General features: G+C 38.9%; 1 protein-coding gene across 1 annotated transcript; it reads left to right on the top strand.

The window, feature by feature from the left end:
• The first annotated feature begins 506 nt into the window (after positions 1 to 506).
• On the top strand, positions 507 to 24,589 carry tapt1a (transmembrane anterior posterior transformation 1a). Its single transcript, XM_069669756.1, has 15 exons — positions 507 to 708; positions 2,776 to 2,906; positions 4,322 to 4,440; positions 5,817 to 5,849; positions 9,435 to 9,597; positions 10,541 to 10,676; positions 11,348 to 11,445; positions 11,741 to 11,810; positions 13,123 to 13,203; positions 14,126 to 14,235; positions 14,360 to 14,419; positions 14,542 to 14,610; positions 14,789 to 14,865; positions 16,249 to 16,415; positions 21,810 to 24,589. The coding sequence occupies exons 1-15, from the start codon at positions 507 to 509 to the stop codon at positions 22,109 to 22,111; spliced, it is 1,818 nt and encodes a 605-aa protein (XP_069525857.1). The 3' UTR covers positions 22,112 to 24,589.
• Positions 24,590 to 25,536: the final 947 nt, after the last annotated feature.

Raw genomic sequence — 25,536 nt, 5'->3', positions numbered from 1 at the left:
TTCTTACAATGATTCAAAAGTATTAATTATTATATGATAATGACTATTATGACACAACATTTTCTGGATTTTAAAAAGATAAACATCTTATCAGAGGAAAATCTGTGTTTTTAAAAACAAACAAAATATGTTTTATAAAACACACCTGACATACAAATAATTTCAAGAAGCATTCCCAAGAGACAAGAAATTAATATATTTTATTAACTTAAATAAAAAAAATAAAAAAATAGCTTAAGCTATTTAACGTCCTAAGGCACAAGATTTTGACGAATTTCTTTAATGCCACATATCTGGAAGACTTAATTTGTGTATTCAAAATTTTCTATAATCATAATATTACTACACAAAAAAATAAACTTTTTTGTTTGACATAAAAACGTCAAATTCAACAAAAAAATATTATTTGAACATACATCGTTGAATCTGCCAGGTAACTTCCACATCTGTGACGTCGTTTGTTTTTACCTACAAGGCGATGACGTTGCACGGCGGGCAAAGTAAAGATGGCGGACTTGTCGGGGACTGAGCAGCTGTCAGAAGAGAAAGAGACAGAAATTGAGCTAAAGAAAAGACAGAAACGACCGTGGGATGATTTGCACAGGTCGGGTAAAATCGGTATAACTGCAGAACTGCCGGAAACGTTGGGATTTTACGATATTAGTGCTGTCAGGAGGGAGCAACGGGAGCAACGGGAGCACCCATCAGGTAAACGTTCAACCGTTCCCCCCAACGGACGTTACAACCGTTACAGCTAATAAACGGTAGACCTCTTAAATGCCTTAAATAAGTGTCTTGACGGTATGTACATTAGCACTATTACTAAAGGGACCTGAGAAACATATTATTTAAACGATAAATATAATAATTGTGAGTCTAAATAAGTTATTAAAGCTCCGGGAGTAAGCGTTGTGTCGTGGAAGCTGAGTGGAGCTGTCAACGCTTGTTTAATTACAGTCACTGCTAGCTTGATGAACTAGCAAGCTAGCTAATAATGCAACATGTAGATAAAAGCAACTATGTGACTGACACAAAAGAGTCATTCTTTAAAACTAGTTCTGGATCTTCTCTCTCACAATGAGGCTACTGTACTAATGTCCAAAGTTGGTGTACATGACTGCTCAATACGCCCCTGTAGCTGCAAAAAGTTCAGTGAGCGGTAAACACAGAGTCTGTATATTAGGTAGGAACGTTATGTAATGCCACATTCTTCACCTCCGGGTGTTCATAAATCAGGCTTTACAGGTGTTGAACTAAATTATGAGACCCGTCAGAATTGGCATGATATGTTATCACCTACAATGGTAACTCAATGCTAGTTGCTCACAAGTCATGATAGCTGCGTCCTTTATTGCAGTTTTTAATTCCAGCTTCTCCAATGTGAAGATCTGTTTCTTTGTCAGGTGGCTAACTGAATGTCTTCGTGTTTTGCATTGTGGGTCTGATTTAATAACACGTTCAAATGAGCCAGCTCAGACTGCAACATATTATTAAGGACATATCTGACCATTGTCTAACTTTTTATGGACAAAATTGTTAATCACTTAATCAAAAAATGTATGCGAGAGTCTGAAAATAGTTGTAGTCCTGATGCAGTGACACCTCCCCTGTTAATATTTTGATGAGTAATGTCACTGAAACTAGCTATCACAATTTGTGGTTCCATCTTAATACTATTGAGGCACAATGTTTGATAACAGCTATTAAGTATTTACTGTGGAAATATACCTAATATTCTCATTACAGTCACAGATTTTTGTCTAGCGCTGGTTCACATTATTTATGGGCCGCACACACTCACATTGATCCTCATTTGACCCTGCAGATAGTTGAGTTTATCTAGTGAAGAATAGCCTAAGTAAAGTGACTACTGAAGGTTCAGTAAACACTACTGAATAAATATTTAACAGTATAAAGTACAATTACCAAAGGCACTGCAGCTGAGATGGAAAGCCACTTTGGACAAGAGGGGACATTTTAAATGTCTGGTAATTAAAATATATTACTGCACCTTAGCTGTCTTTGTAATCCAGGCATGCTTGTTGGAGCAAAACTTACTTTCACATTTTTTTCTGCTTCACTCCTTTAAAACCCTAATGTGTTTCAGCTCAATGTGTGACTGAGACTTTAACAACATAACTGTTGCATGTTAAGCCAACATTAAACGTTAAGGTCATATGATGTTTAATCTACAATCAATCTTTGTCTCTGGGTTATGAAGCATGACATCTTTGGCAGGTTCTCAGAGGTTAAAGTCAAGTGGAAAGAATCTAAAGACAGCATGTGGGTATAACTGACGATCTAAAGATGTTGTCCTGAGCTCTTAACTTTCCGGTATTTCATGGACCAAACCATTAAAGGAAGAATTGAAAAAGTTATCCTCAGTTGCATGCTCTAAGCCATAGTTTCATTTTATGTATCCATAAAAATATAGAATTGAATTTTAAAGGGTATGCCAGAGTGTGATAACACAGTCACTATCATATGCTTTGTTTAAAGAGTCATGTTAGCCATGACAAAACCTAATTTATAACACTAAGAGCTTTATGTTGCATGTTCAGCCATTATAAAGTTGTATCAGTAATTCACTGAATCAGACAGAGAGTAAAAAAACAGTTAAACCACCTCGTTTACACGATTCAGAGAAGTTTCCTTCTCTTTCACTTTGCAGTGAAACACTCAAAAGCTCTGCACTGTCATTGTGTTGATAGCTGTGGTTGTAATTGTTGCAGACAATGGCCTTGTGCTAACACTGGTGACCCAATGTTGTTCCAGATCCATCGTTGTCGCGCTTCATTGCAGCAGAGCTCACCAGAGGCTACTTCCTTGAACACAATGAGGCAAAGTACACGGAGCGCAGAGAGAGAGTTTACACATGCATGCGTATTCCCAAGGAGCTGGAGAAGGTACAAGTCCTGAACTCAGCTGCTGTTCCTCTTTCTCTTCCACTATCTCCTTCTGTGTGCTGTCATTCTCAGAAACACTCATAAGACATGTCAGTTTACAGCTCTCAATAAGCTCATGATTATTTCAGTCTGAGTCTGTCTTAAATCGGATAATCTCCCCACATGTTTAGTATTAATGCTGAACTGATTAAATGATTGGTGAATTGTTTTGGTCATTTATCAAGTTTTAAATGCCAAAGATTTGTTTGTTAAATACAACCAGCTTGTTTCTCCATTTAATATTATTAGAAATTAAAATGAATTAGCCTGCATGTCGGTGTAATTAAGTTGGTTATTTATTTTTGACATTTTAGAGACTAAGTGATTCATTTTCCTTTAAAGAAGAATCAGTAATGTGCAGACATAAACGCCATCATTTAAAAATAATATTTTAGTTAAAAAAAAAAGAAAAATTGCCATGTGTCTCACTGACAGCAGTATGTTTTTGTAGTTCTTCTCACAAGCCACCAGGTGGCAGTGTTGATATAAAATGTGGATTTATCTAAATGTGCGCTGCCTCTTCTAGGAATATATCACACACTTAACCATGATACCTGGTAATTACCAATAAGAAAGACTGACCCCAGTTATTTAAACAATTCACACAATATTATCGCAAGTATGCATCCAAATTCAACAATAAGACCATTGAGGGTATCCTGTACGTTTGCATGTAATGTAAAGGTCTTTGTATTTATTTTGGGGGGTTTCAGAAGCCCGTCTCGCTACTGAAACACATCTGAACAAGCTAGCCCAGACTAATCTAGCTCTCACTCATTTGGTTTTCCTTGGGGGAGAGAGAGAGGAATGTGTGCAAGCATAAAAGACCTCAGTGAGTTTACTATGTTAAGCACACTAACCAACTTCACCCGCACTTGACAAGCCCCCAGGAAAAGTCAGACAGAATCCACCAATGAGAAATGGAACCTCCCTCAAGCTTCTTCCAAAACATGCCTCAGTGCCTTCATGTCGTAGGAGTAGGAGAGGATATCAACATGCTTTAAACTCACCTCTCTTCAACATTATTTTAAAATTACATGGCAATGTTAATATGTATGTGGGAAGCTGTGAAGGTATGTGTCTGCTCTATCATTGGGTTTAGACATAGTCTTTATTTTAAGTGTAGGTTTTGGTGGTCATAAGCTTTCATAGAAATACATTTTTTTCAGCTTTGTGGATTAGAAAAAAAAACTTCAGCTGATTCTATTGATCTTCATTATTATAGTTTATTTATTTCCTTGTTCAAAACAGAGATATACTTATATAACCAGATGAAGTGTAGACGTGTGTGCAGGCTGATGATCTTTGTTTAACTTTCTAACCACATACTGAAGATACTTGTTTGACTTGGAGGTGTTGCTCTGTGATCTTTTCAGCTGATGACATTTGGCCTCTTCCTGTGTGTGGATGCCTTCCTGTACGTCTTCACCCTGCTGCCCCTCAGGGTGCTGCTGGCTGTGCTTCGCTTCCTCACCCTGCCATGCTGTGGCTTCAGGTCAGAGCCTCAAAACACATTTTTCTATCTATAAAATAAGAAACAAACCCATATTGATATAGTGGCACAGCAGCACAAGCCTCAGGTCTAAACAAAGTATGTAAAAAATCTGATTTATGCTCTTTCAACTACAGCTTATCTAATATTTACATGTATTATATTCAACATTACATTACAATAATTTATCATCATTACGCCCCAGGTTTTACTTTTTTTTTTAGAACAAATTTAAACTAACCCAAGTAATGAGTCTTAACTTGTTTTAACTCTGACATGTGACATGTTTAGGGTTACCAACAACACCAGGTCTGTTTGAGAGTATTGCTTGCTGCCATTTCTGGGTACCTTTGTTTGTATGACTTAATTTGTAATTTAACATAAAAAGCTGAGTAGAAAGAACATGGCAATTTGGAAGTGAGTGCTAGCACATGAGTAGAAGGTTTAGACATTCAAGTGTTTTATAAAATATAATTTACAACATTTAGATTACTATTGTTTTCTAGCTTTGATATATACATGTATATATATATATATATATTACCATGTATTGCAAATCATTTTGGTCTTGTGTGTTCTTGTCTGACTGAACTTTAAATCAAAACACATGCAAATGATAAATAGCATGCAAGCATATATAACTATGCAAAGTGTCAATGTCTTAGAGAGAGGAAGAGAGACATGAATACAAACATATACAAGACTTTAAATGTTTTGGTGAGATTGTTCTGCTTGATATATGAGCATGATTTGTCCCAAGGTCATCTTAAAGCAATGCATCACTTACACTTCCTTGTTTTATTATGAACAGACATACTTGTAAACTAGCAGACATGAGCTAAACTTGCACAAAAAGGCCTTGCAAAATACATTCATTCTGGTTCTCTTTTCAGACATGGTCATGTATGGTCACTTCTTTTAACAGAACATTTCCACATTCTGGTGAAATACAACATTAGAAAAACATAATATTATCCACTGCATTATATTTGCAGTATTTAAATCAGTGCATTTGTTTGTGTATTTCTTTACAAGCAGGAAACATTTAATGTAGTTTTTAATAAGGCGGCTGTTTTCCTCTTCAGTAAGAATTTGATAGGACTTTAAGTCATTCTGGTAAAGGTTTCTGTCCTTCACTTGTTGTACATCAGCTGTCAAAGTTTGTCCAATTAATGGTTTACCTTGTAGCAGGATGATGTCGCTGTCTTTCTGTTCACATGAAGAGGATGTATAGGAATGTAATATTCAAATGAAAAAGGGGTGTGGTAAACACACAGCCATAAGGCGTATGTAAACGAGCCCCTCAGAAGAACACTTCCTGTCCTCCTGCCCGTCTCACCCTCTGTCTGACTCTCCCCTTGCCTTCACCCCCCCTGCAGGGCACGCACATGCCCCTACTGCAGAAGAAGCAGGTACGCTCCTTAAAGCCTTTCAAGGTGTCACCAACACTGTCACTGTCCTGAACTGGCCTCCTCATCCATTCACCAGTTTCTCTTCATCTCCATTGTGTCCATCAATATACAGCCTGGCCCCACACGTCATGTTCTCCAAGCCTGAGCGGCCATGTTGGGTCCTCATAAGTCTGGTGCTTTTGTTTGTTCATCCAGGGAAGGTTTGCTGAGAGTGCATGCTCATTCTCATCACCGTGCTGCTTGTCAGTGATACAGCTGCACATGCTTAAACTGGAGGGCTGCCTACTGCACAGCTCCTCTGGAACAGTCTGGGGCTCATTTGTCTTGTTTAAGGGCATCTATCGGCAGTTGTTGAGGAAAGTAAACACTATGCTTCCCTGCACACAAACCCCCAGCTGCTCTACAGAAGAAAAACAGCTTCTTTTTGGTCCTCGGTTTGCTTCTCTAACAAGCGCTTTTATCAGAAATCAAGCTCCTGTTCCTGGTGCAGAGTCTTAATGCCTACACTCCTGAATGGCACATAGTGATGGCTACTTGGAATGCAGCATATAACTGACTGCACTCACACATATAATATTCACATGTGTGCCGGGGAGATAGTACTTGCAGAATAGCGATAGTGAAGACTGCTTTGTGCAGGTTACGCTACCAGCCGGCTGCAGCAGCTTTCTGCCTCTAGGGAACGGTGTGTGTGTCGCACATGTTGGGGATAAGACACATTAATACCTGAACCACCTGAATACCAAAGCTGCTCTTTACCAACACGTTTCTGAGAGAAGTGTCATTTTGTCGATTAGAACAGACAGACTGAATCCATAATTCAATCAGAACACTGACACGGAATGGACAAGAAATAATTGTGTTATTGATTAATCTTTTAAGACTTTCACAAGCACAAAATCTAAAGATTTGCTGCTTTTTTTTAAATTCTTGGTCTTGGTTGGTTGAAAATGTTTGAAATAAGACATTTGAAGGCATCACTTTTTTCTTTAGGAACTCAGGCATGTTTATAGATCAGAGAGGCCCAAAGTTTTACACACTTTATTCGGTATTAGTTCAACAGCAGTCCCCTTTATACTTGATTTTTTTACTTAATAGTATCTGCTATGTTGTGATATATTGGCCGCAAACTGATCCTTTGTTTTCAACCAGCTGTCACACAGGTGATTTTACTGGTGAAGCTTTCATGTGCGGTACATAAACTCTGCGAGTAAAGCCTGTCAATTTGCCAACTCTCTGTCTCTCCTCCAATCTGTTGAGCTCCGTCTGTGTAAAAACAGGGTCAAAGCTCTCCCGCGGGGAAACACCACACAGTATTATTAACAGCAAAACACAGTATGACACTTTGTATTTGTTATTTACCTAATTTATGTGCACTCGTTTCATCTCAGCTCAGTGTGAAAGTCTCTTGGGTTTTGCTGTCATTTATGGTTCATGGTGTTTTACGGGTGGAGCTTAACCGCTGCTCGGAGGAGAGAAAGACAGCGTTGCAATACAAGTGCAACAAATGCCCCGCAAGCAAAAAGCTAATAAGAGTCGTCTCATTTATTAATGTAGTCCAATCAAAAATAAATATAAAAGCAAACGCCCAAGGGAATACAGTTCATTTAGGTAACTGTGACAAAGGCTGCACCAGAGCAACAAGCACTGGAGGATTCTGGAGAAATTCCCTCGAGACAGCAAAAGGATTACAGAGAGGGTTTGTTATTTTATTCTTTGTTATTTTGGCCAGAAAATGTAATAAAAATATATTAAGAAGTGGCTTGGATCCAGGTAATCATTCTCTTGTGCCTTGCAGAACTATTCCATTGTCAAGCATATACTTTAGATGAATTTAAATAACTGAATTATAGTTGAACTATGCGGTGCTGAAGTCTGTTATCTAGGAAAATAGAAGTATGGGATCGGTATAGTATAGATAATAAATGTGGAATGAGTCACAACTGATTCTTGGGCAAAAAAAGCTTCAAATCTTGTACTTCTTCCCTTAATATATTCTTTTACAGTAAACATATAATCTGTAGGAGACTTCAAGCTGTTGTTATATTTGAACCATGCCTCTTTTACCGACCTGACCACTGGATGGAGCTGCAGCACCAGAAAACCAAACTGCAAGACATTTGTATCATTATAGAGATAGTAAGGAGGGAAAACAATAAGGGTTAATGGCTTCTATGTAAGTTCACACCATCAGTGTAATTCCTAGAAATCCTATTGCACGTTCATTGTATTCTAAACCCCAACTGTTCTTTGGTCTTTCATGCTTTGGGAAAAGGCCCAGATGTTCCTCACATCTTGCCCTCTTCACAGCTCAGCTGCACGTAGATTCAGAAGACAGTGAGACACAGTTGATTAAGCTAATTTACACATCTTCCCTTACTCAGGCCTTTTTTGTTTTCGTCTCTCAGTTTGGAGTCAGCTCCTAAGATAGCTAAGATGTGTACACCTTCCAGCCCCTGACTGAAACGTGATTTCTTTTCCTCTCCTGTCTTTAAAAAAGTGTGAGAGCTGAGGAATAGCTTGTTGTTGTGATGCGAGATTTACCACCAGCTGCTTAAGTTAATGAAGGTAATGATTTTCTGTTAGAGTAGTTTATTGTCCTACCATGTCTTGTGCACTATTAAGTTAGTGTAGGATTAGTCTGTGTGGTTTACAGGGATTTACTGATTATGCAATATTCAGAGAGATAGCTGTTGTAGAGAGCAACGGAAGTTTAGTCTTTGTGGCAATGAAAAACACTGCACTGCTTTTATGAAAACCGTAATGGTAGAAAATACAGAAGTTGGCATTAACGATCATTCAAAAGCTCATGTGTGGAGTAGATAACACATATTTTTGTAGCTGTAGTTTGTGGTGGATGTAGACATACGGACCAGTCGCACAGCTGACATGTAGAATATGCAGGATGTCTTAAGAGTTAAGCTCTCTCTGGCTCTTATCGGTTACCCCTGTCATAGTAAATATTGGTCCTATGGATTTGTCAGCCCTCTTAACATGCTCCTAAGCTGCCACAGCCAACCATTGCTATTAATTATGAAGCTGCACATGTTAGAAACACATGTTATTACCCATTAAAAACATGCTTTGCTGTTCTTGTGGTTTGTGACTGTTAAGCCTGCATTTCCTTTTAAAAATGTCTGCTTCAAAGTCTTAAAAATATATTTTTTGTTGTGGTCTGTCTGGTAGATAAGAACCACAAAGATTTGATCTTGTTGGAGCAGAAGCTCAGAACAAAACAGAAGCATATTAAAAGTAGATAGATCTTAGGACTTAGATCAGATACATGGGTCCCTGTATCACTGATGGCAAATGTTTGTGTTCTCGTAGTCATGTTTATTCGTTTATTCAGCATATAAGTATATTGTAACCTTATACAAACAGACCTAATTAGTCACTCAGGCAATGACGGTTTATGTGTGCTTGTTAAACACATGAACTACTCTTTAGTACACTGCATCATCCCAGCATGCCAGTGTGTGTTCAATGTCTCAAAAGTTGTTAATTGTAGGATTGTTTCTATATTTAGCACAGAAAGATGAACTTACAGTATCTGTGTGTTTGGTGTGTGTGTGTGTGTGTGGTCAGTGGGTCTCGGCTGCTGCAGCCAGCGCAGGTGTGTGACGTGCTGAAGGGCCTGATCCTGGTGCTGTGCTTCTCCATGATGCATTACGTCGATTACTCCATGATGTACCACCTGATCAGAGGACAGTCTGTGATCAAACTCTACATCATCTACAACATGTTGGAGGTAACTCACATTTTATACACTCACATCTGACTTAAATATTATATTTGGACTTAAATATTCACACATTTGATGTATGGACACAGCCACTGGTGCACTTGATCTGTCATCATGCATTTGTAAACTTAAAGAAAATGAATTCTCAAAACATTCTTGTTGCTGATAAAGAAAGTTCACCCCACTTCAATAGATGGATGGTTATAGTGTACTAGATGTTCCAGACAATGTAATTGTGAGTCCAGTTAGTGCACTCACACTTTGACAAGCTTAACAAGCTAGTTAAAAAGTGTGATGGGTTACACAGTTGGATGGCCGTTGGCAGGAATGATCTCCTGTGGCACATAATGGGAAACAATGAGGCAGCCCTCCTTTCTAACTAGCTTGTTAAGCTTGTTAGTGACTTTCACCATCACACTCAATCCCCAGACACAGCAGCGTGAAAGATAGCGCTGGTCATTATAGGCCGGTAGTACACCTGCAGCCTCTAGTTACAGATGTTGAAGTCTCAGTTAACGTGCAAGATATGTTTAATGTTATTTGTGTCTCCCACATGCTGTACAGTTACAAATGAATCATCCAATGTACAGCATCAATGAAGGCTTTTCAATTCTCAATACTCTTCTATTGCAACAAAACTGATGTGGTAAAAGTTGAAGGTGCAAAACATGCAGACAGTATGTCATGTTGTTGGAATCCACTCGACGTTATGAACAGTGAAGTTCTGAAGCGTTATTAAGCTTACTTGACAGCTTGCATGAAATTTAAATGAATGGGCTGCGATTTTATCAAAACAAGATTGCATAATTAAAATGGATGCTTGATACTAAGTGGCAACACATACAAACAATATAATAAGATGCATTCATGTCCGTAGGATAAAAGAGGAAATGACCAGAGTGTCATTATTATTAATAAGTCATGATTTTTCCTGTCATTCCTCTGTCAGGTGGCTGACCGCCTCTTCTCCTCCTTTGGTCAAGACATCCTGGATGCTCTCTACTGGACCGCCACAGAACCCAAAGAACGGAAAAGAGACAGTATAGGAGTAATTCCTCACTTCATCATGGCCGTCTTTTATGTCTGTATCCTTCTTGTCTACATTCACTGCAGAAATATGAGTCTCACTTGACTGTATAAGGCTATGTCCACACGTACACGGGTATTTTTCAAAACATAGACTTTTCTCTGCGTTTTGGCCTTTCGTCCACACACAAACGCCTTTTTAGGTCACTGAAAACAGATCTTTTGTAAAACTCCGGCCAGGGTAAAGACTTTTAGAAACTCGGCGGAGACGTGTAGACGGGGTAACTGGCGTTTTTGGCTCGTAACATCAGGCTGTGCACCGTTATCTCCTTTGTGAGGCGTCACAAAAGAGGCGACATTCCTTGCACAATGATGTGACATAAACAGTGATGCTTAACAGGACTTTTTGCATGTGTACACATATATGTACAGTTATTTGTCTACTACATTGAGGATCAGCCGCATCGGGATAGATTTTTTCAGACATTTGATTGGCCGCGATTCTTCTTCTTTTTCTTTGTATGACCGGGTTATATCACTGCCTGTTGGTGTGGCGTTGTCATGACAGCGTTTCTGTTGTGTTTTTGCGTTTCCGTTTGGACGGGGATTTTTTATAACCGTGCTTGTGTGGACGGGAAACGAAGGAGGAAAAAAACTGTGTTTTCAATAATACCCGTGTACGTGTAGACATGGCCTAATTCAGTTGTTTTCCTGAGTGGCTGTTCATCAGTCCTCCATGCCATCCTCATCATGGTCCAAGCCTCCACCCTCAATGTCGCCTTCAACTCGCACAACAAGTCCCTGCTCACCATCATGATGTCCAACAACGTGCGTACACAAACACACCAACAGACACAAGCATGTGAACCAAAGATATTGTAGCACACAACAAACTTCAGAGCTTCAAAGCTTCAGTCCTCTACAAACAAAATGCAAGCACACAGGCTGCCAAACATTTAACTTATATAATTTATAAGCAGATGTATCCCTGTAAATTAAACTTGGCAGGTTGATGATGAAACGTTGCTGTTGCAGCTGCAATAGGACGGTTTTCTGTTGTTTTTGGATCATTAATGCTGCTAATTACATTTCTTCCTCTGTCCTTCTGTTTTCTCAAACACAGTTTGTGGAGATCAAAGGAAGCGTGTTCAAGAAATTTGGGAAGAACAACTTATTCCAAATGTCCAATAGTGGTAAGATATTAGAAAAGAGCAAGAAAACCTAACTCTTAAAGTACCTTAACTGGTAAAATTAAAGCATTTTGTATTTTTTGACTTCTTGATGTGATGTTGTCAGGCAGCCCAGAAGTGACATTTACAAAATGAAATACCTGTATGAATATTCATGGACACCGAGTGTCTCACAGTCTCCTAGATCTGTGATGAATTATTATTTGCTGCACGGGCTCATTACTGCTCACTGCTACATAAGGGAAAGTGTTCCTTTTAGTGCAGATCTCAGGTCAACAGCTGTTGAATGAGAAAACAAAATCCTCCAGTATAACTCAACTGTTTCAATATCTATTTTTCTGTATACTTTTAATCAGGTCCTTTGGTTTTAAAGCTGCAATGATTAGTTAACTAATACATTTGCCAGTCAGTAAAACTAAAGGAATAAAAGGCAGCAAATCCTCACAGCCCAGAAGCTGGAACCAAAAAATGGTGGTAGAACAAGTTTTGTTGGCCTCATACTGTGTTTAAAACAAAAGCTACACCTTCTCGTTTCAAAAAGTAACTTCTTAGCCTGGGATATCTTTGATGCATCAGCTTTTTCTCCATTTCTGTTGATTAGATGTAAAACTGACATATATTTAGTTTGATATTCAGCTCAACGTTGAGCATAATACTATGGAAAGGCATTCAACACAAGGGACATCTTTAGCAAAAAAGGTTTCTCCTTTTCACAAGCTGTACAACCCCTTTATGAATGTATCCATTTGGCTCTCTGAATACCGAGCTATTAAATGTATTGTTCATTTTCCCTTTGATTCCCCGAGGCAGTAGGTTTTATCTCTGTCACACTTATTGTATCCTAATGACAGCAGAAGAGAATAAGCCTTAATCAGCTGCCATTTCCCTCCCACTGCTCACTCACATCTTGGAAGATTTCCTGTTTATGGAGCTGAGCAATGCTCCTAACTAGCACTGTATTATCAGCAGAGATGATTGCATGCTAAACATTTACAGCTGCATCTTTAAATTATAGTAGACTGATGCTTATAGCATGCAATAGTGTGGTATGACTTTAAGCTGCTGAAATATATAAGCAGTGCTCATAGCTTCTTTTTCAGCAGCAGCACTGCAAAGTAAAACTGACAGATATGACTTAAATGAAAACCTTCTTTCAAACCTTTAACACCACCTGCTTAAACACATAACTACTGTGCAAGGAAACCTAATGTGGGTGAAAGTTTCTGTAGATGTGTCTTGAATGTTAATGCTACTTTGCTTCGTTGTTGCACAGTTCAGAGATTGTAATCACAAAATTGTTCATTTGACCCTGCAGATATAAAAGAACGGTTCACCAGCTACGTCCTCCTGCTAATCGTATGTCTCAGGAATATGGAGCAGTTTGCGTGGAACCCAGGTAATTATCTATTTTTTACTCAAATTGCAGATATAATATTAAAGTTAATGCAAACAGACAGCATGCTGCCCCAGGTACGTTCATCATTGTTTTGCTTTTTGGAAATGGTGCTTGCTGGGGTAGAAATTAAAAAATACATGCCGAGCTGCTTCCTCGCTGCTGTTTTGCTTTTTGGTTGAGCAACTGCAACACCTTGGGGATCTTCCTCTCTCACAAATCTCAGTGAATGCAGCAGAGCAAAGTGAGGGATGAGAGCGGGGCGTTTCTGTATGACAGCCCTTTGAAAACAGTCATCTCCTCCTGCCAGTCTCAAAGCCACACACACAGTAGATGACAGACGTGGCGTGTCAGCTGAAATCATAACAGTGATGTGCTAATACTGGCAGAGCTACAGCCTTCTGTTGCTAAAGAGGTATACTCATCACAAGTCCCCAGTAATTTACTTATCTTCCATGCTGCATTAGCGGCGTCTGTGCTTCTTTGTTTACACTATACAGAACCAAAACTCCTGCTAAACCCTTTGTGAGAAATGGTTGTAATGAGAGCCAAAGCTGATTTGCTCGTTAAGTAGTGAAGAAATCATTGTTTTGCCCACAGATTTGTGTTGCTTGCTTGCATCGCTACATGCACTGAAAAGAGGATACTGTTGCCGTATTACTAGCAAGGCTTCTTCACTGACTTTAGAATGATTATTTTGCTATTATTGCTTATTTGTTTATAAGTTTATTATGTGTATTTTGTCACCATTGCTGTCTTGATGGCACCTTTCAGCTGAAAACTAGTCAGCTGGTTAACACTGGCACATTAATGGAAATGTTGATTAATTTGTCCTCATTCACTTAATTGAAATAAATATAACACCAGCATATAGTAAACAATTAATGCACATAATTTCTTGTTTGATTTCTTCTTCTCCCCTCAGATCACTTGTGGGTGATGTTTCCTGATGTCTTTATGGTCGTTTCCTCGGAAATTATTGTTGACATCATCAAACACGCCTTTATCACCAAATTCAACGACATCACTGCAGATGTAAGAACCAAACTTCAAATTAATAATTTCTAAAATAGTCTCATTCTCCAGCTAACAAATACATTTATTCTCCTATACTCTTTAATCTTGCTTCTCTCTCTCTGTCTCTCTGTCTCTCTCTCAGGTGTACAGCGAATACAGAGCCAGTTTGGCCTTCGATCTCGTCAGCAGTCGACAGAAGAATGTGAGCTACTGTCTCTTTATTCAAAATAACATTATTATACTTACATAAACAGCTTGAGCCTACACAGCTAATCAAGCAGTTTTGTTGAGTGCTGAAATGTGTGCTTGTCCATCACTGTGTAGGCTTGTACAGACTACAGTGACTCAGTGGCCCGGAGGATGGGCTTCATCCCTCTGCCTTTGGCTGCTCTGGTAAGAGAGATTCAAACACTAAATACCAGAAAAGAGTTAGTCATTGGCACATAAACATTACCAAGAAGTTTCTACAAACTACCATAAAGTGAGAATAGCTGCCTCATTTTTCTCACAACTGATGAAATTCAGCGTTTTTGTTATTTGTAATGAATTCTGCTTTTTAATGTTTTAACAGCTTATCCGAGTGGTAATGAGTTCTGTGAAGGTTCACGGAGCTCTGTCATACACGTGTGTGTTCCTCTTTTATCTCGGGTAAGTCTATTAAAGTTAAACTGCTGTCTTTGATATTACTGATGTAGTTTGCCCTGCCCAGCATTGAAAATTGAGAGAGCTTTTAAGCCTAATATAGCTGTACTTGTTGTACTGATCATGGCATTTCCATTCTGCGTGTGCTACATCTTTTTTATTCTGACTCTAATTAAGCTAGAAGATTTAAAGACACTTATTTTGGTTGTCTGAGTGGTTCACGCACATTACTCTGAGGATAGGAACTTTTGTCATTCCTGCCCTCTTTTTGAAAAAACACTGAATCTATATTTCCACATTTTTCTATGTTTTTCATTTAGTCCCGTGTCAGTGAATATTTTAATGTTTACATTGTTTGTTGTAATCGTGCAGAGAGCCTCTCACACAAACTCTAATGTTCCGTATGCACACATGCTTGCAGGGTCTTTCGAATGCACACTAACACATGCAGTGACTGTCATAAACACACAGTCAGCTTCAGAGACACACACTGTTACATAAGCATTAACACTGTGCCCTCACATTCTCCCTGTGCTGAGCTGCTGATAGCCTCGCTTCTTCTCATTTGCCGGATCCCATTGGGCTCGTACCGTTGAAGAGTTTCCCTCGGGGTGAAGAATACAATGTTGTCATCTCTAGTGCCATCTCTGGCCTTCCCCACCCCCTGATTTAAAAATAGCTCCGGCTTGCACAGGCCGCTGTGCCTTGGCAAAGATTCAGCCGTGCTGAGTCTCTCAGTCCGAAGCGCCCTGTCACAGCGAGCAGTGGTCCACAGACCCAAATGTGTCCATCTCTCTCTCGTCACAGTGTCAGAGTCAGGGCCTTAAAGCAAAGCCCAGAAACACAGAGGGATGGTGCACATCAACATCCCGGTGTCAGTGGTGGGATGTGAACAGTGGCGATCGAAACCAGATGGTAGAAGAGATTCATTATAGCTGTGGCCCAGCTCAAGACAGCTCTGTGATAACACTGCTGCATATCAGCACCGCACTGCAAGAAAAATGGCTGCTCAGTTATGACTAAAATCAAAATCCTCTTTATTTTCTCTCTCAAAATTTACCAATATTAAGAGTCCATCTTGTTCCGACCCGATAGATAGAATTATATATTTAATAAAACACTTCAATATATGCCAAAAACAATAACAGAGGCCAATGTGAAATAGTACATTTGCTAATATTAAACGCCATCTACTAATAAGAAAGCAACATAAGTGAAGCTCTACATCAGAGCTAGGAAAGCTTTTTTTATTTGGTGCTTTTATTGTTAATGTATTCTTCCAGCTGAGTTACTCTCAACAGTAGAAGACTGTAGTTATGATGAAGGGAAAAAAACACCTCCTCCAGTCAGAAATGCTCCTCTCTTATTAGTCTCCTTCTCCCTCTTTAGGCTGGTCTCACTTAAAGTGTTGAACAGTATCGTGCTGCTGGGGAAGTCGTGCATTTACGTCAAGAGGGCCAACATGGAGGACAAACTGTTTGAGAAGCCTTCTGCAACTCCATCCTCCTCTGCTAAAGGCCCCAACCAAGCTGAGGACAGATGTCCCACACCTTCAGGTAAAAACAGAAACTTCTTTCTTATTTTTTCAGAAATATTAATCTTGTAAATGTCCTTTTAAAAATGTTACACAGAGTAATTACTAGGCTCCGACAACAATGTTTATCTACGTATTTGGCTAGCAACAGAAATGTATAGCTCCTTCCTTTTTTATTGAGTCACTTGATTCTAAATCATCAAACTGCAATTTACTTTGCACTATAACAAAAATAAATCTTTAAAATCCTACAAGCATTTAAATCACCTGGAGTTACTAAAAACACATGCAATGCCTTCAAATTCAGGTTAAGGTTGGGGCATCAACAGCAAACAAACGCAGATAAAAAAGTAGCAAAAAAGTGGGAACATGGTGGAAATGTTGCTGCTGCTGGATGTGTAAGAGGCACATGAGTCAGGGATCAGTCATGGATTCTTTAAATTCTTGGTTCTTCTTGTCAGTAGTCTAATGATAATCTAAGACTTTTTGGCTTTTTATAGAATAAAAAAAAACCCAAAATGAACCAGAATAAACAAGTCTTGTGACATGGCTAGCTTTTAACACAAGATCACAAGACCAGCTATTTTGAATAATACATTTTTTTTAAATAAATGCAGGCACATTAGACATTGAAATGTTATTGTGCACTCATATCTTCAGCATGAAAAATTCAGAGAGCATGTAGGAACCCTCAGCTGGAGGTCATTATGCAGTGTGAACACAGCAGCTTGGTTTTAGATCTAAATACAGAAAATAAAAAATAATTTGAATTTTTGCAGCTGCCGTGCAAGCAGCAATGGAAAATATAGCAAACGTGTTGATTTGGAATTCCACAAAAGCTTTTAATCACGGAACATGGGCTCACAATATTCTACAAATGTAACATTTTGGAGATATGAAAGTGTTGAGACCTCAGAGAGGATTCTTGTAGTTCTCTGGAAAAAATATCCTGCAAATGAGACGTCCTGGGATTTCATCTGTCTTATGAATAATGCTGCATGTTGCTCTCTGCCTCCTACTCAGTCACTGATCTCTGCTGTGTCTCTGCACTTTGATTTACTGAATTTGATAAAACACTGATGATCATTAAATTTCACAGAAAGGAAACAAAGCACTGCTGTAGTATATGTCTCCCATTAAGATGGATAATAGTCGTTTATAATGTTTAAATTATGTTATGAAATGCTTCCGAATCCTGTGTTGGTCCACCACTGCAGTTTCTAAAGTAACACAAGGCTCACCAAACTAGCGGTGCCTTAGAGAGGAAGCAGGTTTATATTAACATTTTTAGGCATTTAGCTGACACTTGTGCCCAGACAGGTATGTCGGCAGGAAGAGGCTCAGTGTCCAGGCTCAGGCAGCTGATGGACACAATCAGCATCTGCATTTAAGTGGTGTCGTGTTAATCGGAACAATGAGATCCCGACTGAGATTCACACGCTAACGCTCCCTTAAGTCAGAACAAAAGCTCAGAAAGATGAAGAAAAATTTGGTACATGACTTGCAGAGTTGACGTAATTTCAAGCATATCAATTTAATGTTGTGTCTATTGTGTCAAACTTTATTTAATAAATGTATTGCAAATACATATTTTGCTCACGCTAGATTAAATATGATATAATTACCTTATGTAACTATTACTTCCAAGAGTTAAAGTGCCCTAGAGTACTTCTGAGCACTACAATACAGCACCTCTTGTTTGCAGTGTCCATATTGTTTCCACGCTATGACTACAAACAACCAAATGTTTGCCATTATGACTCATCGATACACCTACTGATCACTTTTCTTTGGATTTGGTCATGTGACATTAAGTTGCACCTAAGATTTTATTTCAATACAATTTAACATTAAATAACGGAGAAGTTCCCTATAATTCAGGCTAGTTGTACGCTCAAACATGTGATGATTTAGCCCTTCAGTGACAGAAATGTAGGCCTGTTATGGTGCTCCAGATTAACCAATTGTAAATAGGTTAAACATTTACAAAAATGAACAACAAAAGACGCCCTCAGTCCAACATTTAAATATTTACATATGAATATATTCATTAACATTCATGTAGATATCTTGACACACTGTTAAACAGGCCCTCTATCTGAGACACACAGACAATCAAACACACATTTGGAGGTGGCAGTATCTCCCTGTCATCCGCAGCCAAATCCCTGCAGATCTATTCTGCTGTGTGCCTCAGACCCGCCTGCTGCGCTGAGCCAGGAGCTTTAAATGACAAAGATCCTGATGGTGCATCATGTCATATCAAACATCAAAGCTCTTGCCAGCGCTTGTGTTTGAAACAAATCTGGTTTCTCAGAAAGCGGCAGATACCAGGCTTAAGACTCCACGCTCCTGCATATAGAGTATAATACTTAGAGGTTTTGGGGAATTAATTCAAGTCTCCTTTTGCTTCATATACATTCAGCTGCTGGGATTTCAACCAGCAACCTCACATTCCATGCTCACTTTTCCTGGTCTGTGCCTCGGGCTTCACCTGCTGCTTTAGTGGATTCACTGCACCATGAACTTCATCTGCACGTCTTTGTCTTTACAATGAACTGTATTCACATTACACTGAATATGCCATCTGTCTATACTGCATGTTTTTGTCCAGAGGGCAGAAATGGGTAATGAGGGTTTTCACATCAGCCATTTCAAGCCCCATATGGTGGTTAACTTTTATCAAAGCTCATATCTTCCAGAGACAAACGGTGTTTATTCTGTATCTGCCTCAAATAACATTTCTCCCAAATCTTTTGTCGTGCTTACCCTTAAGGACTAAGTTTATTTACCCAAACAGAAAGAGCTGTAATTAAAAGAAAAACAACAAACCAAATGGCAATCATAGTTAAAAAGACATCTGCTGAAAGGTTCACTGCTCTATGCACACCAGCAATGCATCATTGGCACATCATTCACTTAGAAAATTGATTGTCTGTTATCAGTTGCTTATTTATACTTCCAGTGATATACTGTATAATAACATTAATTGTGCATCCTATATATGGCAGATTACATACTTTAAGCTTTGTTCAAATCTCCACTTCCGCTTGAGAAAAGTATATACCTCTTTATGAGTTACATGTTTCAGTGTGCTCATTAGCTAGTTGCTAACTTTGTGTGTCTGCTGTTGGTACTGGGCAAGTCGTGTTTAGATGGTGTATCACAGGTTCTTAAAGGGCCAGTTTGCCGATTTTCAACCTCAGTCCTATCATGCTGTAATGGGGAGCTAATGCCATTATGGTAGGAAAGAAATTCGCAATTTCGCTCTGTGCCTTTTGAGGGCGCTATCCGCCTCTCCAATGGGCCCTGGAAAACCTCCGCCCGACTACGTAAAACACGTCATCTGGCGGAGGCCAGGGAGCTCGCTAAACTACACTTCCTCAATCTAGGATGCCCGCCTCCTAAAAAAACACATGCTGTATGTAATAATTTGTTTCGTGAGGTGCCTTAAACGCTGCCTGCTCTCCTGATTTCCCTCCTTGACATTCCACGTTTGTTCAAAATCGTCAGGTTTGAAATGTAGACTTTAGACCTGAAGTCTTTTTAGACGATCCACTGGTATATTCTCGTTGTATTTTGGATTCTGTTTCGCTCTGACCCATCGCAGAGCTGCAAATCCTGTCAGAATTTACATAGAGCAAAATCAGCTGTGATATAAAGTTTTGATTATCTCCGCTTTAAATGTAATATAATGCAAAGATCAGAACACATGTTATAATAATAGTTAAAATCCTCTTCAGGCAGAGCTGTTGGTTGTTTCTGATCATGCAATCAAAGCTCAAGAAAAGGAAGAAAATATTCGGGAGCTGAGAGATGTTTGCACTTGTTTATTTATTGACTATCAACAGCTTGCCTTATTATAAATTCTTCTCTGATTCATCGCTGAATTATTCAGGCAGAACTGAAGGTAATGTAACACCACAACCTGACATTTTCTTATTTTCCTTTGGCCTACAATATAATCATCTGTTTTCACGGCCTGTATCACATTTCTAATTCTTTTTAAAGCCTTACTCAAACACTCTCTATCTATATGCTCAGCAGGCTGCAGTGTTTCTGTACAGTAAAGAGTCGGTTCAGCTCTGTCTACAGTAAGAATTAGAAGTTTGTTGTAGCCAGATAGCCCGGGGCTGTGCTCGTCTCTATGGACCGCCTCGTTAATATTCTCTCTAATATGATGAATTATTCTGTTTGGTTGATTTTTTTTTAATGTAATACAAACTGTACTGTAAGTTAAAGGGCCTTGCTGTGTTTTCTCTTCACATAATGTAGTGGAGTTGTGGTAATAACTAAGTGCGCTTCTTTATATTCCACGTCAGTTTTCTTCTCTGGCCACATTTTATTATTCTGCCTCTGTGCTGCTTGAAACCGAGCAGTCAGGTGGATGTACGTTAGCTGACTTGTGGACCCGGCAGGTTGAATCACTCCCTGTCACTCAAGCCAGAACACCTTCGCTTCTTCTGTTACAGGCTGAGAATCGATGCTCGCAGACTGCACATCTCCCTGCACAACGCTCGATCTTCTTCTTTTTCCTTCTCCCAATTAACCAAGAGAAATCTCTTTTCTCTCACCTTCTCTTCTCCCTTTATTTTCCTAACGCTTCTCTGTGATAGACGAACATTTAGGAGTCTGCAATGAAGCATACTATAGAGCATCAGTTAACTGTATTAAAGGAATAGTTCAACATTCTGGAATATTCCTACCTCTAAAGGAACCCTTTTTAAGTCTATTAATTAAGACGTTGTGGATCTTGTTTGTTTAACAGCTATAGGAGCAGTATTGTAAACATGACAAGTTGTCCTCAAAGGAGCAGATTTGAGCTGGAACAATATCTTAGAAAACCATTAGATGAGTTGTCAGCTGGTTCCCTGGTACTGATAAGATGCCCCACACCAGCTACATCTCCGTGCTTCCATCCTTTATAATGCGCTAAGCTAATTGCCTCGTTTGTAGCTTGTGAGAGTTAAATCAATCTTGTAAAACTAACTTTTTACAAGAAAATATACAAGTGTATACAAGTGTTGCTTTTTTAATTTCCTTTATATTTAACTGTAGCTGCGGTTCAATGTCGCAGCTTGTCTAACAAGGAGAAGTTTCAGCTTAGTGTTTCAGTTTTTGCAGCTATGCATCTGTTTTTTAAAGTCCCAACTCACATTTTACTCGAGCTTTATGTGTGTAAAGTGACTATTTTTATGCCTCAAGTCTATTAACTAAAGTGATTGTGTTGGGCTCTGAGTGCTGGCAAACATGGTTGACCTACACTCGGCACTGTGCCTGAAGGCATCCTGGGTTGTGTAAACATTGTGTTAAGAGTCCATTAGCCACACTGACCAGTGAGTAAGCTGAGCAACCTTAACTGTTTACAACATTATTTCTTTGCAATTAAACTATTTTTTACCACTTTTCTTTATAGGAGAATCCAAAGTTGAGGAGGTCCCTGCCCCACCCTACAGCCCACCATACTCCTCACCCTCTGTGACCACTCAGCCGACTCCCAGGTCTGATTTGTTTCCTCCACCGCCCGCTGATACCACTTCTGCTGCTCCAGTGTGCCGTCCTCCGACTCCACCACCTGAACCAGAACAAACTGCACCATCACTCTCCAATGAAGAGGAGGGCAAGGGAGAAGGAGCCTCCGAGCTGAAGCACAGGACTCCAAACAAAGACCTGCTGGAGATCGACCGTTTCACAATCTGTGGGAACCGCATCGACTGAGCAGCCGCTAATGTAGCGATTAACCACTCAGGAAAGACGGAGAGCAAAGGGCCGTTCAGGCTGGCTCTCATGGCCAACAGCAGCAGAAAGCTGAGTATTTATTGAAGTGAGTGGCAATACAGCAAGTTATTGTGAGCATGGACACTCAGTGTCAGACGATCCTGCTGTTGCTGAAGCCTGAAGTCAAGAAGTTTAACAAAGAAAACTTCAGCTGGCTGAAAGATACGTGAGACAGAAAGTGTGACTGTGGCAGCTCAGTCATCAGAATGAACTGTCAGTGTGTGTGTGTGTGTGTGTGTGTGTGTGTGTGTGTGTGTGTGTGTGTGTGTGTGTGTGTGTGTGGAAGTGGAAGTGTTAGGATGGTTCAGAGTGTTCAGGTGTGAGAGTGTGTGTGAAACAACGTATGTGTGAGTGTGAGAGCACATAAGCACTTACTGTCTGAGCAGCACTGGGACCAGAAGGAGAGAAACTTCTCAGTTTGCCCAACAGCCATGAAAACAAACAAACTTCCAAACACATAAATTAAGGAAACACCTGAATAAGGTTTCATTGTTTCAGGTGTTTCCTTTTTCTCAACAAACCTGATTTCAAAAGGATAAAGTATGTTTTTTGTATTTTAACCTGTCATCCAACATATCAACACAGATTGCAAGAAAAACTTTTATACAGAAGTGGCCATAAGGATACTTAAACAACAAGAAAGTCAGATGTGGTATAAGCTGAAAAGAGGAGCATCCAAGAGGTTCCTTCAATTTGGGATGTAAAGCCAGTGTTTCTCAACCTGAGAGTCATGAGCTGCAAGGTCTAGTAAAATAAATCATTGGGTCTAGAGGTGATTTACTACACAAAATGACTTTACTTGTGAACTTCTTTGTAATTTATGCTTTTCAGGTGTCTAAAGTTGCTCTAACGACCAGAATGAGTCAGAAAAGGTACACATTGTTTTCAAGGGGGTCACACGTAGACAACAGTTTGTTTTAAGGGCTCACAAGCCAGGGAGTTTAGGAAACAGCTCTGAGCAGTCACACTGATTTTTAACTGTCTGTGCGTTGCTCGCTCCATCAACCGCTCAGCTCACAAGTCTAAACCTCACTACAAACTTTGATGGAGATATAAATGTGACTTTTAATTAGAGCTTTTTTGTTTAGACAGCCGTCACATAAACTTATCTGCAAGCTGCACTCCGCCTCCAGCAAATTAAAATACCATTAATTAAAGTAAACAAGGCAACCACATCATCATTTTAAAATTATGAATTCTTATCTCTAACATACATAACCACCATCACCTTCACAAGGAGAGAGTCATTTTATTAGAAAAGAGGTATTTAATTTGTATTCATTTTCGGGGAATGTTTGCACTGATGGGCCGTATTGTCTTAAGTACGACGGGTCATGTTTCTCATTCGACTCTAAAGTAATGTTCTAATGTTTACATCGTAGAAAATAGAAGCAATATTTCCACAACAAAATGCCTTTTTTGCATGTGTTTTACAATTTGTTGAGTGATTTGATTTCAACTTAGCAATAAGAATAAATCTGTGACTACAACATGTAATAGATAAGTTATATTATTGAGCTTTTCATTTGTCAGCCATGTATGTAATCGAGACTAAGCAAAATATAATATACCTATTATTATATGAGAGTTTTAAATGCCAAATATTTAATTTGTCTTCAATGATCTTTGTTATCTGATCCGAATAAGTTAAGATCAACAGATAATAGTTTTGTAGCACTTTATGGTTCCTGCCATATTTACAAGGTTATTCTACAGGAACAGTTTTGTGCTGCAAGTTAGGTAGTTTAATCAGAATTCTACGCACAAATATGTTACATGTTTGATACGAAATACTATTTTTTGGGTTGGAAATTACTGTCATATCAAACTAATTGTTTTTTTTAAGATATGTTTTAAGATAATCCTTCTGCTTGAGTTAAAATTCTTCTTTTTAATTTATTTTGTCATTTAAGAGGTACTTCTTTTTCCTGTTGATTTCAGTCTAACATATGACAGAGTAATATATTTAAGGTTGCTTTGGCAGAAACAAATGTGAAGTGGAGCCTCATGTTTTACTTGAAGCAGAATGAAGATGTATATAATGTTAACACATATCAGCGTTTTATTTGATTCTGATCGTTAATAATGTTCATTACCGTTGTAATAAGGTCGATGGTTCTATTTTTGGAGCTGCCACATATGATATGATAAATCTGACTGTCCTCGGTCCTTCATGTGGTTTTGTCAGATGTCTCGTCTCCACTGGCCTGAGCTCAGTCTTGTTGTGGTCTGACTGGTTCAGACTCAGAGGTCTAAAAGAACCTGACAGAACCACAGCCGGACCCGGCTGGGCTCCTCTGAGCTGATGGAGACGAGGCAGAAGTGTTGTTATAAAAGCTGCGATGGTCCAGTACACTGCCTGCTTTGTTCATCAGTTTGGTTCCTAATTTAATTCCTACCTCGATTATTGTATAAATATGCCCCTTTTGGATCAATAAAAGTTGGTTTCTTACTCGTCTTGTTTTAATGTAACAATAAGCAGCAGAATCATTGTGCAGACCTAAATGTGTCTGTGAAGAGTTTGTTTTTTCTCCCTGTTGCTGTGTCTCCTCTTTTTTAGAAACTGGATATATTTATTTTCAGCCCCAGACTTCACGCTGTCTGAGTCAGCTTCCTGACTTGGATTCATGGGGAGACAAACTTCCTACAGATGTGAAACTACGACTTAAGGTTCACTCAGCCACAGTATCAGTAAGTTTAATTGTCTTCCTTAACTACGCAGAGTTACTTCATTTGACTTATCTGGATCTTGTTCAAAAATATGGGGGAAAACTACAGTCTGATTTGTTGTGTCTTATAAAGTTTTGATATTTGGGAACAACTGCATTGAAAACTCGAAATTGTTTTGGCCAAGGGTGCAAAAACATGCCTGTTCTCTGTAGTGAAGTATCCATAGCCTAGCCCATCTTATCCTAAAGCAAAACAATTGAATTTTCTAACGTCTAAAAAAAATTCCTGAGATTATTTTACTTTCTTCAGTTCTGTATTTCTTGTATACAAAAACCAGTACTGAGATTTCAAGTACAAAATATCGAAAAGAAAAAAAAAAAAGTATTATGTATATATTATCTATTATGATTAATGTCAAAAACGTGTCAAATGTTAATATATGATTTTCTTTATGAAATGGGATTTTATGTAATGGGATAAACCTGTAATAGTGCAATACATAATACAGTATGAAGTCAGCAGCCACTACATTGGGTACACCTTCCTTTACACCTGCTTGTTAATGTAAATATCCAATCAGCCAATCATGTGGCACAAGTCAATGAATTAAGGCAGTCAGACGAGGTCAAAGGGTTCATTTGTTGTTCAGAGTAAACATCAGAATAGGGAAGAAAAACCACAGAGGGTTCAACTCA

Source organism: Semicossyphus pulcher, unplaced genomic scaffold (assembly GCF_022749685.1).
Source record: "Semicossyphus pulcher isolate SPU_LCO1_2020_fin unplaced genomic scaffold, fSemPul1.0.p SCAF_2, whole genome shotgun sequence".
NCBI lineage: Eukaryota > Metazoa > Chordata > Actinopteri > Labriformes > Labridae > Semicossyphus > Semicossyphus pulcher.
The sequence above is the reverse complement of the archived record's forward strand: the minus strand, read 5'-3'. Positions and strand labels throughout refer to the sequence as shown.